Below are 16,628 nucleotides of genomic sequence, written 5' to 3'. Positions count from 1 at the left end.
TAGAAAAAAATTGTAATTGTAGTTACATCTCTGTTTCTGAACAAAATATTATAGTGCCATTATACACTGTTCATTCTGTTCCTTTATTCCATTCTGTTCCATTCCATTACGTACTGTAGAAGACGGCTCAGCTTTCCTTGGAGTGGGTTAATTATCAGATACCTTCTCAGTGTAAATATGTATTACTCTCCTGGTTTGTGAGCTTCTAACATGTATTACTGGAATGTTAGACAAATTGAAAAGCAAAGCAAATGAACTTGGCCGAAAAGGGCATATTTTAACCTAGATCTCATTAATGTCTAGAAATGTCTGCAAAGATATATTTTGTTTACTGGAATATGTAGGTTTTGATAATAGCATTTTCCATCAAAATTGGTTTTCCTGGAGTGCCCCTACATTACGAAGGTATTATTCCACTGATAATTGACAATATTAACAAACAGCCATTAAAATACAAATTAAACACAGTACGTTCTGTATCCTGACATCAAAAAGTAAAATTCAAAAACATATGCTGGAGTTAGTGTTTAGTGATCTTGTATTTGTTGTGGTCCCAACATCCAATTAGAAAAATAATTTCAACAATGATGCCTCAAACTTGTTGATTAAAACTTGAGAGACTAACAAAGAAATGCTTTGTAAAATGAACAAATGTTATTAGCATATTAGGCAGTGATTGCTAGCCGAGATTGTTGTGGTCAATGAAACCCCATTACAAAAACAGTGACATAGTCAGCATGTCACTGGCTAAACCATACATGAAAAATTACTTTGGAAGGAAAGTAAATAAGAACTGTCATCCACTGCCGATAAGCCTTCTAAAGGCTAATTTGTCTGTGGGCTCACTCGAGTTTTGTAATTATTTCATGTAAGCCTGTGAAGGAATCATCCTCGTGTAGCAAGAAATACAACGGGTTTCATTTCCTGAAATGCGCTGAAAAGCTTTCCGTGCTACAATCAATTTTAATTGGTTAGCTGACAGCTGGAATTTAGATGGTGTCTCATATTTATTAGTGCAGAGTGGAGGCGCCTATAATGTATGAGGCTGGCTGTCCGTCTTATAAACCTAATGCTCCAGCTAATACAACATCTGGTACCTATTTGTTTTAGGTGTAATTTCATTTGTTGGTGAAGATGGAAAGCAACAGCAGCCCCAGAACGACAACACAGGGGAGAAGGCAGATGGTGAACAGGTCCTACAATTGTCAAGGGAAGCATCCTGTACACTCAGTGATTCAAGTGAGTTTATTTCGGTCACATTTGGATGGTGTTCTCAGATATTCTTAAAACAATCCGAAATCATATCTGTGCTAAAATTATCGTTTCACTTGGACTGAAGATTTCTAGGAATGTCAAGTCCTGCGTTGTGATTTCCTTTTAGAATGATACTACATTTTACAAACTGTCTGTAAGGACATGGATTTAGGAATTTCTTGGGAATATCAGAGAATCTGGAAGTCCAGATGTGAGCCTGCAAATTACTTAGGTGTATGTCTATTTTAAGGGAAAATGACTGATTCCTCTTGTCAGAACTGCAGGTGTACAACTGTCTCATCCACATGAAAGCTAAAAGTCAGTCTTAGAGGTTTATGCAACGTTACAGTGTGACATATACTGTATCTACACAATATGTGGCAGGTAATTTCTGCTCATAAACTCTAGGGATTTTGAATGACAAAAAAAAATTGAGTTATTTATCGATTTACTGTCTTTTGTGACTTTTTTAAATAGGGCATTAGAAAATCATACTTTTGCTGAAACAGTTTTCTTTATCACAAGATATCTGTTATTGCCTAATAATACTTTTTGTCATAATGATTCATAAATGCCTCAATTCTTCATGTTTCATATTTTGATTGTAGTTTTTCAGTTCAAAGAATAATATCAGCTTTTGACTGTGAAAGACTGTAAAACAAGTTGCAAATTGCTGTTGCTTGACTTTGAATAATGCTTTAAATACCTGTACTTATCCCATACCATAAAACTTTTTCTCTATAGACTCCAGAAGGTGATTATTAGTTCATTTATCTAATCTTTTCACTTCAGTAAGATTACAAACACAATAAAACTTTGACATCAATCAAGCCGATGGTTGCATTCCTCATGGCTTACCTAAGACAGTGTGATGTAAGATTTGAACATATTGTAAAAGTTTAATAGAAAAGAGATTTAGACTTTTGCCTGAGTGAAAACTATTTCCCCAACTGACAACTGCCCCAGCGTTTGTACCTTAGCACAAAGCACCACTCATACTACATTTTGTATTCCCATTCACAATGCATATACTGTACGACATTATCATGAGCCTGTTTAAGGGGAACTGTAACCCTAATCCTAACTTCATTTTTAACCTACTGTACCAAATGTGCTGAGCATAGTACGATGCTAAAATACATATGAAAAAGGACTTTCTTGAGTACTGTATGGGCTTTAGAAGGCAGTTTAAATGCATGCTTTTTGCATACTAACCTTATATAAAACTTTTAACTTCTTTCAGAGTCATGTCAAAGCTAAAGTTAGTCAGTTACGTTATTCAAGGCTTAACTGAGGTAATGTGACAAGCATATCTTATTAGTTTTACTGTAGCTGGTTGTAGACTTGCGGTGTGAGCAAACTATGTTGTGGGAGACATGAAATCAACAGTTACTGCATGTTTGTTTAAGATATGCATTTGTTTCACATTCTAACACTTCAACACGGACTGTACACCGCTGGTAATTACTTGAAGACATAGTAAGTGGCCTCCTCCAGGGTGTAAATATTAAAATGAGCTCCTCAGATCCTTATCTGACAATGACACTTTTTTTGCATATTCATGTAATCCATTGAAGAGGTGTGGAGGCATGGAGAAGTATATCTTCATACTACCAATTGTAGATTTACAGTAAGTGCACTGACTGGGCTAAAAGGTTTTGCCTTTTAATTAACAAAACACTTACACTTCTGGGATTGCAAAATAATTTAACACGTTGATCTGCAGTTTCATTGATTGTTTTTTTCTAGCTGCTGAATTTTAAAGCAACAAAGTTAATGCTGAAAAACACTTGTTAATTGGTGCTAAAAGAGATTAATTACAGAGAAAATTAAGTTGCCAATCTTCAGTGTCATTTTCCTCACTAAGTGGAATTATTATTATTATTATTATTATTATTATTATTATTATTATTATTATTATTATTATTATTATTATTATTATTTTGTAGCCTTGGCCATTTTAAGGTATATTTAAAACCTTTTATTTTCTATTGAATGCCTGCCTTCCCTTAACACCATGCACATGAAGGTGAACGGCAGAAGGATAATCTTTAAATGAACCATTGTTGTACTATAGATCAGAGCAAATCCAAAAAACAATGTTAACTCTTACTACAGAGAACTGTTTCCTGATATTCCATGAGTCATCGGGTTTGCCAAAAATGATGAGCTTTCATCATTTCAGCTTTGCTGAAGGTGTTCATTTTGGTGTCTTGGATAAATTCCATTTTGGATTTGTAAAACCTGACCTCCATAAAAACAAAACTCTCCCTCATTCGTGGTGTACTTTCTCACCTTGCTTCTGATCCTGATGGAACATCTGGTGCTTAATTCCTGCAGCATGTCATCCAGGTGTGGGCTATACTTAAATTGGTGGATCAAGTGGCTCACCACATACTGTATTTTTGAGGAGCTTTTGGATCTTTTGGGATGAAAAATGCTAAATAAATACAAGCATTTATTATCATTAAAAGCATAATGAGCCAAGTTGTGAGTTTCAACAACATGGATGGGTAGCTTGTTCCAGTCTTGTTCCATTTTCCACTGTTGGCTCTAAAGACGTCAAATACAGTAGGTTGACTTTGTCTATGACTTGAAGTTTTTTTTTGTCAGCCCCCCTCATATGCCTCCTCTGTCCAAGACATGACAACTAAATTTCCTTTTGCCTGTCATTCTTTTAAGCCTGAGAGTGTATTTGAACCGATTCCAGAGTGGAACCATCCTGTTTAGCTCTCCAGTTTGACATGATCTTTCTTTTGTAGATCAGCAGTGGGTGGAATTGTTCAGGTAGCCCAAAGAATATTATTTTCGTTGTGTTGCCAACTGATACAAAACCAGAGTGCAATGTGTCTTCATCGGTGGTGGCTCTGGGGATGAAAGCAGCCCATTGCCACCATGAATGCTGAACGATGTCGGTATAAAGAGTCACATTTCTACCCTAGAAACCCAGTGGGTGGCATAGACTGGGATTTTTCTTCTCCAAAGCTTTCACAATGAATGCCAATTAATTAAGCAAATAATAAAAATTAATGTCCCTCTTTTAAATTAGTTTGTTCTGGTACTCAATAAAAATGTCATTCTGCATTAACTTTTACATTGTTGAATGACTGATCTCATAAATTTGTCGGCCAACTCTTTTTCACAAGGCTCATGCATACAGAGAGACACTTTACAAAGCTGGGGGTTTTCTTCTAGAGTTTTGAGATATGTTTCTGAGATGTCTATATACAAATACCTGTGTGAATGTCACAAAATGTGCTCCACAGAAGGTTTTTTTTTCTTTTTTGATTGGCTTGCAAAGACTTTTCCCATCAGAAAATAAAAAATATTCTATATCATATAAGGTTCCAGGATGTTTTTAAATATTTCCTAGTCAAATGAAGGGTGTAACTGCAACGCAAAGTAAAATTCACACAATAAGTTAATAACTGTCCAGATATTTTTCATATAACAGTCCACTGCTTTTATTATAAACAGTACTGTCAGTTACTAAGTTAAGTAACTTAGATTTATTTTGAAAAAGCTCTAAAATTTGTATTGTGGGGAGAAATCTACAGAATTTGATAGTGCCCCATGAAAATCTTCTTTGCAGGACACGGTGGTCATTACAGGAAAATAAAAATTTCTAGCACAAGAGGCTCTGATGGTATACAGGTATAAATCTTTTTAAACACAGCAGGGTAAGCAACCTTGTGAAGGTCATGCTGTATTTCCTGTGTGGGATACTGCAATGACATTTCATTTAAGCATCATATTTTTGAACCATGTTGCAATTGAAAAAAACAGATCCCTAGATGGAGTGCTATCTACGTGGAATTTGTACCTTCTCCCTGTGTTCACGTGGGTTTCCTCCTATGGTCTAAAAACACTGGTGGGTTAATTGGCTTCTGGGAATATAGGTGTGAGTGGAGTACAGCATGTGTGTATTTGTGTCTGTGTGTGCCCTGTGATGGACTGGCATCCTGTCCAGGGTGTGTCCTGCCTTGCACTCCATGTGTGTCAGGACTGGCTCCGGCCGCCCCACAACCCTGTACTGCATAGAGCCATGAGAAGACGGGTGAAATGACATTGCTGTGCTGAGGCTTATTAACTTTGTGCACGGCTTAGCATAAGATGTGATTGGATATTTTAAGAGTGGGTTTTAGTTTAAAGCCAGAAACTAAGTTAGATTCCAGAACTCAATTTAATTGGAACTCACAATTTTATTTTGAGGTTGTTAAATTCATGGGGACGTAATAGCAGCAGTTACTAAATGACTGCAAAGGTGTGTTCCAATGAGAAGCTTATGTTGGTGAATACTGATGTCTTTAATGTGTTCTTTCAACAGGAGAAACCACCCAGGCATATGAAGTGTGGTTTTCGTTGGACGTAAACTGCTCTCCTGCACCACCTGTGAGTGTGATTTCTGTTGAATGCACTGTCCAGGTAAGAGAATACTTCCTGTGAAACTAGAGTTCTTCATGGCCCAGCTGTGTATTTCTCCTGACAACCAAGTTCATCCACATACTGTACATCCAATCTCAACTGTGCGTCGCTGATTGGTCTAATTTTCAAAATCCAGCTTGCTGCAGATATTCGAAGATGTTTTACAGAAGAGTATGTTTTAGAGATGAATGGCTAAAATGTCATTCTTTTGTATACACTAGGGGTGTATTGATCACAGCCTGTGTTTTTAAAAGCATTCCTTCCAGCTGCTTTAATATTGAACCACAGTTATCAAAAGTCTTGGGAACCATGTTGACATAAGGTTTTGTACATTTATTGAAATCTGTTTGAAAACCTGGTTTTCTCTGAAAAAATATATTTTTATCTTGTTTTTTTCATGTCATATGGCTATCACTGTACTCTTTCTCTTCAAAAGAAATGGGTTGTTTAAGAGGATGGGATACAATTAGAACAGATACTGTTTGGTTGCTTTACAATATGTTGCAGATGCAGTATTTTGCAGAAGTGTGCCTTAGTGGTTAGGGGCTTTGGACTCATTGCTAGAAGGCTAGGAGTTCAAATCCTAGCTAGCGTGCAGCTGTTGTGTATACGTGTGGTGTATAATATACTGTATACTGCATATGGATGGGTATGTAATTGACGGTGTTATGCAGAAGTAATAAGTTCGTTTCCCACAACTGTGGTAAAAGATCAATCAATATGCAAATGTATGTATTTTCCCAGAGAGATTTAAGTAATTGATTTTGCACAGTTTCACACTTGTTTCATTTATGCCCTTTCATGTGCATTGAAAAAATTTATTTCAAAGTACAGAAAATGGTTAGTTACATTTAGAAAGAAAGTATTTGGGGGCTTCAAGAAAACTGAGCTACTGATTGTATTGCTGTTAACTGAATGCAGGGTGATAGCTGTTGTTCTAGTTGTACTGTATCTCACCTAATGTTCCCATGCAAAAAGTAAATAAGTCCATGTCAGAGCTACAGCAAGCAGCCTTGAAATTATCCTAGTTTACATAGAGTTAGGTGGACAAAAGAGCACATGACTCACTTCTGATTGGGACACTGGTCCATCACAGGTTTGTATGATTGGAACCAGTGGGCAACGGTACCTTATTCAACAGCAGGTGTAACAGCAGTGTCTGCAGCAGAGACTTGAATCCAGAAACATACACACTCCACTGCACTGTCCTTTTAAACTTCCCATAAATATATTTAAACTTAAAATCAGTTGTGGTATGGAATTTATGTTAAGGTTTACAAAACTTAATAACAAACTTTTTCACAATGTAAATTTGAGTGGACGTGTTTAAGATATGGTGGAAGTCATGTACCTCCTAATTACTGGTTAACACTTGAGATCCTTTGTTACTGGTACAGTAGATGTTGAGAAAATAATTTAAGATCAACTGTACACAGTACAACTCCAATCTAAAGGAATCTAGATATTTCCTACTATGGACACTGAACCTATGATAGAGAAAGGCTCCTGGTCACTTGCACAATAATATTTTCTCTGTGCTAATGCCCTCTGTCTGGTTAGATATCCCTCATTCATGAAACAGGAAAATATTATATAGCTGTCATCTGCAGTAATCCACTGTGTTTATCACAATTTCCCAGCCGAGCACTGCCTTAGACACAGATGAATATCGATATGATGACATCCCTCAACAGAAGAAAATTATGTTTGATGAATAGTTAAATTTGAACTTTGCATTCTAGTGTCTTTGATTTTACTCAGAAAACAGGTGGACTATTCCTGTTCCTGTGGACTACAGTATTTGTGTTCCTGGATATTGAAGTCTATAATGTAAATGGATTGCAATGTCTCATGTCATTGAATAGTCTCATCTGAGATTTACATGATCTATGACAGTGGTTACAAGTGTATATGACATGCTTAGGAAGCTTCTTGCTTCCTGCAGATTATTTTCTCTTGTAGCTGTTGCAGCCAATTTCTGTCACAGGCTTTGATTGCCTGGTGCAGACAATGATACCATTTGTTCTGATTACTTGCCAAAGTTTCTCGCTTGTCAGGTCCAATTCCAAATATCTTCTTATTTCACTTGGATATGTCTTTATTACAAAGCTTGGGACATCCCGATCTTGTTCCTTCTGATATTGTCCTATACTGTGCACTGTAGCATTGTATAGCCCTTGGCTATTTATTAGAACTGTCAGTGCTTGGTAACTTTTGCCTATGGTTGATCTTGTAGCCTTGAGTGGACAAATTCAAGGTAGACACAGCTTGCTAGCTCTAGTTGGTGGTTTAAGGAAAACGTACCTTTAGTAAGAAGATACTGTACCTGTATTTTAGTTAAAATCACTCTCGTCTTAAACAGAAAAACTGCATGTACTGTACCCAGTCTTGTGGTTACCTAACCCTCATTGAACCATTTGAGCATATAAAGCTTTGGTACAACCTGTAGAGTTGATATATAAACTGATGATTCGCAGATTTCACATGGCTATAGAAACTACAGTATTTGCCTTGCCTTGCACAGAGAGCTCAGTTTTATGAAAGTGTAAGTTATAAGATCCATGTATCTGAACATATAGAAGTCGCAGACAGGTAAAGGGTGGACCATGCGTGGCCTGGAAGTGTGTTTCTGTGCAACAGAGCTCTTTTTATTCTTGTCACAGAACTTGACTGTTTTAAATAGCACAGCACTACGGCTAGCAGCACAGCATGACTTTGGATTTAGGGTCATTTACATCTGGTATTCAGTCTCCTCTCTCTCACTCTCACAGTTCATCTCTTTAAGAGGTGGACTCTCTCACCGGACCCTGGTGTACAGTATTTCACTGGCCTCTCTGGCTTTTAAATAGTATAAATAGGGAAGAGAACAGATGTCATGTATCATGATCTTAAGGACCAAAACATGTCTCCACTCAGGCGGTGATTAAGCTGACTGCCTGTTACAAGGTGTTGATGGTATAGCAGCATATACTGTGCTTATAATTTTATGTCCTGTTAGAGAACACACACCCTGCATTTTGTTGCTTATACTGTAGTAACCTTAAAACTTAATGTATGTTAATAAGTTCTGGAAACCTGTATCCTGAGGGTAATACATCACAGGACCGCTTTTGAAATATAGGAGATGCATTAATTTTTGCTTTAATGGAGATAAATGCTTGTTGATATTCCTAGAGTGGCTCAAAACAGGAAACATCACTCTGTTTTCAAATCTCTAATTACCACTTGGGTTATAATGCGGATCTTAATGCCTAAACTATGTAATATTTCAGTATTCCGATACTTAATAACATTTTACAGGATACAAACTACATTAATAATAGCAATCATCATTTTAATGTGGAATACATTTATTCATAAACATTGTTGCCAGAGAATTATGAGTGGGTGTGCCAATATTTCCTAGTGGCTTCCATGGGATTGATGTACTATGTTCCAGTGTGGAATTAAGCAGACTGATTTCCCCTGTTCTCCTTCTGTAGCATAAGCTGTAACAAATCTGTTGACTAGTAATATCTATGTATAGTGTTCAAGTGATTATTTCACTGGAGCTGACTATTAGAAATTTTCAAAGCTGTATGTTTGTTGCGCTTATAGATAAGCGAGGGCAGAAGATTAACAGTATGTTTGTGCTTCTGTTACCCTTAGCTTGTTTCAAAACATTTCTATCATGCGTTGTTGCATTCCATGGAAACAGTTTGTTCTCTAAAGCACTACCATGAGTTTGAACACATTTAAAATCATATCAAATGAGCTGTTTGGTCATGAATGTCAGTTTGACAAATAAGAAAGCAATTCAACATTTACTTTGTATTTAAGATCTACAGTATGTTTGCTTTCTTCTGAATATCTGCGCATTTTCTTACAGATTAAATGGATGAACAGTTCTTTTGTTTTTAATTAAATTTAAATATATCTATCCAATTATCTTTTCTATAATTTTGTCAACTTAATATAAAGCTGGAAGTACTGTATGTTTTAATCCACAGTATATTGGAAAAACTCTTGAAAAGAAAATTAATAGTATAAGAGAGAAAGAGAATACATACAAACTGGGATGTCCTGGTGAACCTAAATCATTTTTACCTTTAATTTCTTTTTATCTCAGGTAATGGTGAAATTTACTTTGTGTCCTTTATAGTTGACATGTTTATGGTTTTGTCTGGGCAATGTATGTAAAAAAGGGAAAGATCAAACTGTGATGAATTTTGTAGTAAAGGAATGGTATTAAATTATTTTGTATTGTCAAGATTTGAGTATTGGGTTCAATAGCAGTTATTGTATTTTTAATGCCACTTGTTATATAAATCCACTCTTTTTCTGAACAGATTTCTGTTCCACGTATTAGATGGAATGAGATAAGAGAGGACACATATCGTGAACGATCCCTTTTTCCGGGAATATGCCTTGGAGATCTTTGCACATTAAAACACATTACTTCAACATGGGTGTAAAATAGCACTAGGATTTAATAAAGAATAACACAAAATAAAGGAAACACAAACAACAAAACAAGAAAACAAAAGCCTAGTTATGTCTGAACACTAGACTTAATTTTCTTAACACTCGAGCAACTGAGCTGTTAACTGGTTCAAATGCAAAAGTTACGGATCTCATGTCCGTGGGGACGTCAGTCACTGCAGAGCAGAGCACTTCTCTTCTCTTTGCAGTCCCCTTGCAGTCCTGTAGCAGACCTCAGCAGCCTATCTTGGAAAGCTCAGCAAGGCCACCAATTGACTGACAGCAGCAGGCTGCTTCCCTTCAGGGGAATGGAGTTCAGAGTCTTCACCTTGTCTGAAGCCATCATCCTCTCACAATGTATACTACCAAATGAATGAATACAAATGAATGAATCTCATTTTTGACCTACTGTACAGATGCAGCTACTCCGAATGTGCGGTACTGTATGTCTTCCACATATTTATACTGTATGTTAAAAGTAACGCGGTGCATTGCGTTATGGAATTTACAGGCCGAAGATATTGATAGGTGGCACTTGTGGTGCATTAGATCTTAGTGAAACAATTGCTTCATTTAATCTGTTTCTCTACTGTGCATGTTTAAATCCACTTAAAATGGAATATTACTACTAATGGGAAATTGTGATAGCCCAGCATAAAAATGACAGAAGCATAAAGTCTCTGAATGTCATAAACGATATTTAGGCATATACAGTAAATATACTATACAAACTGTATATGGCTGGTAGCTAAAAAAAAAAAAAAAAAACACCAGCGTATTCCACGTTCTTCATAAATGTTATCCGGAAAGTCTCTGTCACTCTCTGTGGTTATTTTGGAAAAGTTTTTTTGGGCTCAGTCTACCTATTTTAAGTTTTGGTGTACTTTATAAAAACCTTTAATGTTTTTTACCTTTTCTATGAATACTTGCTATCGTTGTACTTTTTAGAATACACTTAATAGGGAATATTAACGGAATCACTTAACTAAAGAAATTAGTTATGTGATTCTATATTAATATGTAAAACAGCAATGTAACATTTAATATTTAACATACTGCAATACACAATTTAAAATTAATAAAAGTGTAAACAGTATACAACTTCAATCCTATAACTGGAAAAAGATTGTCTCAAGGGGCTCAACACTAACTGGGATTCGAAACCAGGTGTTTTCTGGCGACATGCTTCCGTTTGTGAGGAGAGTTCAGATAAGCAGCGGATGTGACACCATGGTAAGCTTTCACTGCTCCACCTGGTGGTTTTACAAAGTAGTGCAGTCCAACAACGGAATATTTTTAAAGATGCACTGCGGTTCCTTGAGGTTTGCGCGGCGCAGTATACTGCGTTATCCAGCCTGCATTCTGAAGCCTGGATCTGTAGGAGAGATTTAAGAAAGACTTAAAGACATTTTTTCCATTTTTAAATAATCCAACAATGTTTTACTCTCTTTGCTATCTTTCCATTGTCAAATAAATTGATTAACGCTTTGACTAATCATAAAGTACAGTATATAGTCTTAAGAAAGATCACAGATATTCATTATGATGTGTTATATGTGTATTTTTAGAACAGTGTGACTGTGGAGATCCCTGTCACCAATCCGACGAAGGAAACCCTGCGTCTGGATGTGTGCCTCTTGGGTGATGACCTTTCTGGAGAGAGACATTTAGTTGTAAGCCCAGAGGAAAGCATATTATACCAGGCTAAGTTTGCCCCTGCTGTAACTGGCAGGAAAACAGCAAGGTAAGTCTTTCAGTTTTTGTCAAGTTTTGCCTTTAGTGGTGGTGTTACCTACATCATACTCTTATTCAGCATGATTTTGAAAATATATAGTACCATAGTTTTCATTGTTAACTGCATTGTTCTTTCCTTTAAAAAATGTTTTCATCTGAGTGAATAGACCTCACAGACGTGGTTTGCAGGCTACATTAATTTCAGAATATCTGTGCAGGGAAGAAAGGTCATGTAAACCCTGAAATATTGAAACAAATACCTTTTCTTAAGCTAGTTGGTTAGTGACACTGACAATGACATCACTGCAGGAGATGGATTTTCTGTTTTCTGTGTTTTTTACATTTTAATTTTTAAATGTAAATATTTATTTGTGATACTTACAAATAATATCTTAAAGAGTTCCAAAAGACAGAAAAAATGAATCTCGGAAAAGTACAGATATATACAGTTCTAATGTCACTTTTCTTTCCACTGTGTATCCAGAACAAAGGGAAATGAGTTTTATGGTAAAAATATCCATGGAAATAACCACTTTTCCAGCTGGCACCCTATTGCTATGCCAGTGACTATGTGAGCAAAAAGTTATCCTTAAGTGTTCCACTAAGATTAAGTACATCTTGAACACTGAGACCCTGCTGAGTGGACTTCAGCTTGCAGCCTACGCTATTGATGACTGTGCTGCATTACAGATGCCAGTGTTCAAACCCGCTGACTTTTAGCCTAAAAAGACAAAAAAAAACAAAAAACTTTATAATCAGCAGACTCCCCATGTTGCTGTAATTTTTGCATTGTGTGAATTTGAGAATAACAGCAATAATAAGAAAAGCTGTATACCGGTTTATTGCATGCTCATCATAGAATAACATTCTTATGTATTATTTACCGTACATGCTGTGAAAATATAATTCTAAGAATAATGGTACGTACATCCTTTGAATGTTTGGTGTTTTACACTAAAGGGTCTTAGTCTCTACTGCTCGTTCTGGTTAGTTGTTCCCCTAAACCTTCTACTTAATTTGTCTGAGATTTCAGAGCTACTCATCCTACTTTGTCTGCTAATATTCTATTTCTTATGGATTATATTACCTGCTGTTTTACTGCTGATGATGCAGCCTACTGTATGTAACTGAGTAGGTAAATGAGACCTGCTCCCTGTGTATTATGCCATATTGCTCAAAGTAGCTTCTCAGCTGTTTGTCCGTTTGTTGCTGACTTCCTCAGTATGTACCTGAAATCTATGCTTGTTCCTGTAGGCTTACAAATCTGCTGCTATCACACCTGTGCTAAAACAATAACAAGGAATGCTAAGTAATTAACAACTATTGTACCGTTTTTAATTTGTCTTGCACAAATTCTGATACTGGAAGTGACAACTCATTAACAGATTCTCATCTTGCATCTATTTAGTAAACTCTTTGAACATGTTAGTCAGGTTTTACATTACTCAGGGACTTGTTAACATATTTAAAGATGTGCTGATGATTCACTATGATTCTACAGAACCCTTTTAAATTAAACAGTGGCAAGAATAAAGTTATTCTCAGTCTCCCAATATAAACTTTGCAAAATTGGTGACATCAGTGCTGTTGATGATAGTGCTGAAATCAAATCTTAGATTAAAGTTTGAAGTTTGAAAGATTGATACACACCTTTATAAAATCAAAACTTGTGCCTTGCAAACTTAATCACCCCCTTACAAGTTGTTGATGTTTCTTTGCAGTTAGTATAGTATTTGTATAGTATAGTATTAAAGTATATGCACTTAGTATAGTATTTTCAGTATCTGTAACTCTGGAGCTAAGATATTGAAAAGAAACTTATGGTTTTAGCCTTGACTTATTATCTGATTATCAAGTGCATGTAATTGCTTGGATTGCTAATTTGTAAATACATGATTTATCCATATGCAGTCTAATACCAGTCTAATGCAGTCTAATTTTGTAACATCCTTTTGTTATTTTCCCTCTTTGTACATTATTTATGAAGTCATATTTTGCTTTTATTTTTTAATGTTCGTCAAAGCTAAGAAAACATATTCCCAAATGTTTTTATACAGATTATTTTTCTGCCACAGCATCTGTTTGGGTTTTTTAACAGTAGTGTGTTTGTATCAGGACTGCTTCCCATCATTTGTTCTGTTGGCACTGGAAGAGGTATAAACCTAAATTACACACATACACACAAAATAAAGCTTTTGTGTCAAATGTGCAATGAGAATTTCCGTTAATTAGTGGGTTTTCTGCAAAATAATTTGGTGTTACCAAACTTCTGAACATGCATGGCATGGCCCAGAAAAATACATTTCAATCAGTATTACAAAACAATATGATTAAATGATCAAAAGGGGGAAAAAATCCTGGAAACCTTTGAACATTCGGTTTTCCTGTTGGTTGTTCTGTGCTCTGTTTGGTTCAGATAAGAAAGAATAATACCGCTTAATCTGTCTTTTGTGTTTTTCCTGTCTTATTGTTGTTTGTCATTTTACTGATTTTGAAATTTCGCACTCTACTTGGAAGTCAGTGTTTTAATGTAATCTATATATTTATTAGCCATCTTAGTTCTAGAGAAATAAAAAAAAATGTGTTCAGTAACCTTTGATCCAGGACCACAGAACCCATCCATCTAGATCCCTGTATTAAAAAAAAGAATTCCTCCGCAATAGGCTCCTGCGGTGGATCTCTGCAGGCCCAGCCAGCTCCCTCACTGTGCTTTTGCCTTGTTGAGCTTCTCTGTGCCTGCCTGTTCAAGGGTGTATTACAGTCAAACAGTACGTTTGGAGAGTGAGCCGTTTTACTTTGTGCCATAGCTACTGCAGTTTCGAGCTACGGTACTTTTAATTCTGTTCCGTGTTTGGAATCATTAGTAACCCATGCGCACTGGTTGAAAATCCCTGTTTAAAATATGAGTTATTTCCTTTTTTTGACTCCTTCTTTTGTGCAGTGTCATATTCCAGTCTGATGCCGTAGGAGAGTTCTGGTATGAGTTGGAACTAATAGCTGACCGACCTTTGCCAACAACTCTTCCAGAGTGCAGATGTGAGCTCGGGAAGTAAGTACATATTTTGCTGTAATTGAAATCGCTGTACTGTAATCGCTGTGTAACTGTTTTCCAAAAAGCAGTCAGTGAATCAGAACCATTTTTTAAATGCCTGTAATGAAGTTTTTGAACCACTGTGGCAGAGAAGGGACTAAGCCTGAGTTACTTTGTTCATTTCTGACTTAAGCCATCCAGTTTTACTGTATAGCTGTCAGAAAACATTTCCACAAGGTTCCTCCTTCTAAGCTGACAGTGAACTTGCCATAAGAATTTAACATTCATGGTTTAAACATCAAAGCAATGCCACTTGTACTTGTGAGAGCTTCCTCTGTACAGTATATGTTGTAACAGATCTGCTTCTAGACCACAAAGATCTGATGTACTGCTTTCATGAAAGATATGGTTTTGAAGATTCTACAAGTTACATTTGATACTTTTGAAGAAGTATCCTTTCATGGCAAATTCTGATCTTAGGTTGTTGTACTTCCCTACCTTTCAAAAAAAAGGAATGAAATGATTTGTAAAATATATGAAAGGGGGTGGTATTGTGCATTACAATGCACAGGGATAAAGGCTTGTTGATTTGTTTTATATTTAGAAAAGAAGCAATTCTGTCAAATCATTCTAGTTTTTTATGAACATGATTTTATTCACTTTCATAAAATCACATTTAATTCATCATCATAAATAAAGAAAACAAAGTACAATCAAAAAGTTAAACTCATTCTAGTTTTTTTGAAACGTCATTTAACATGGCAATTTGGTGTCTGTATTAACATATTTAAGTCAAATGTACATAATGCTTTTGTTCTTTTAGAAGTTAGTAGTACTTCATACCTAATCTGAATAGGCACAGCTTTTCCAATTCTGCAGTAGTCAGAGTGTTGGTCTGAGACATTAAAAAATGGCTGTTGTGACAAGGTCTTGGTATCCAAGTAAACATTCATCTAATCTTTTTTAACACAACCCCACTTACACTATACCATAAAATTAAATTATAACCGAATATTAACATAAACCAGCTGGTACTTTTACTGTACGCAATTACTGATTTGTAAATTAAGTAGAACACTAAACATGGTGTTATTTGTAACATGGAAGGGTGGTATTTTGTATATTAATAGGTTCTGCTGAGCCAATATCCATGTTTGAGCCATTATCCTCCCAAACTGTGAACCGTGAATCAGATTCTGACTTCCTTACTCGGTCTTATGTGCAAAATAATACCTGAGGGAGGATACCATAGAACTGTGTAGATGGTGTTTGTGCCACAATGCGTACTTCCTTTTTCGATGCTGAATTTCATTCAGCTCTAAGGATTGGAATTATTCTTGCATAACACTATCCTTACACCTACAATAATTCAGAAATGCATTCATATACCGTACCATGGGTGGGCACCTGTACTTCACAGTTAACATCAGGGCACATAGAATGTATGAGTAATGATTAACACTGACTGGAGACTTGAAAGTCTTTTTTCAGATTCTAAATAATGTACACAGAGAACTTGCTCGAAGAGAGAACAAGAGAGAGATCTGCAGCTATATGGTTATTTATATCTTAATAAAGCCTGTTGCACATTACTGATTAATAGTTCAGGTGGGTAGCTGCGTCAGCATGCATAGGCTGCAAAGGAACAAATAATAGGTTTATTCCATGCTGAAAAAAAGAAGAAAGAGAACACGACGTTTCGGCCGTGGAGCCTTCTTCAGGT

The 16,628-nt window shown here is 36.1% G+C and overlaps 1 protein-coding gene across 3 annotated transcripts in view; it reads left to right on the top strand.

Annotated features, from left to right (window-relative positions):
• Window positions 1-16,628, top strand: part of LOC148675759 (cilia- and flagella-associated protein 47-like) — a 210,456-nt gene that overhangs the window by 130,422 nt on the left and 63,406 nt on the right. For all 3 annotated transcript variants that reach the window (XM_088646922.1, XM_088646914.1, XM_088646930.1), the window contains exons 50-53: window positions 1,111-1,239; window positions 5,582-5,679; window positions 11,709-11,884; window positions 14,816-14,923. In XM_088646922.1, the coding sequence (XP_088503048.1) occupies window positions 1,111-1,239; window positions 5,582-5,679; window positions 11,709-11,884; window positions 14,816-14,923 (511 nt within the window). The remainder of the gene's footprint in view (window positions 1-1,110; window positions 1,240-5,581; window positions 5,680-11,708; window positions 11,885-14,815; window positions 14,924-16,628) is intronic.

This window comes from Lepisosteus platostomus, chromosome 2, assembly GCF_059453375.1.
Source record: "Lepisosteus platostomus isolate fLepPlt1 chromosome 2, fLepPlt1.hap1, whole genome shotgun sequence".
Taxonomy (NCBI): domain Eukaryota; kingdom Metazoa; phylum Chordata; class Actinopteri; order Semionotiformes; family Lepisosteidae; genus Lepisosteus; species Lepisosteus platostomus.
Note: the sequence above shows the minus strand (reverse complement) of the source record. Positions and strands in the feature narration are given on the sequence as shown.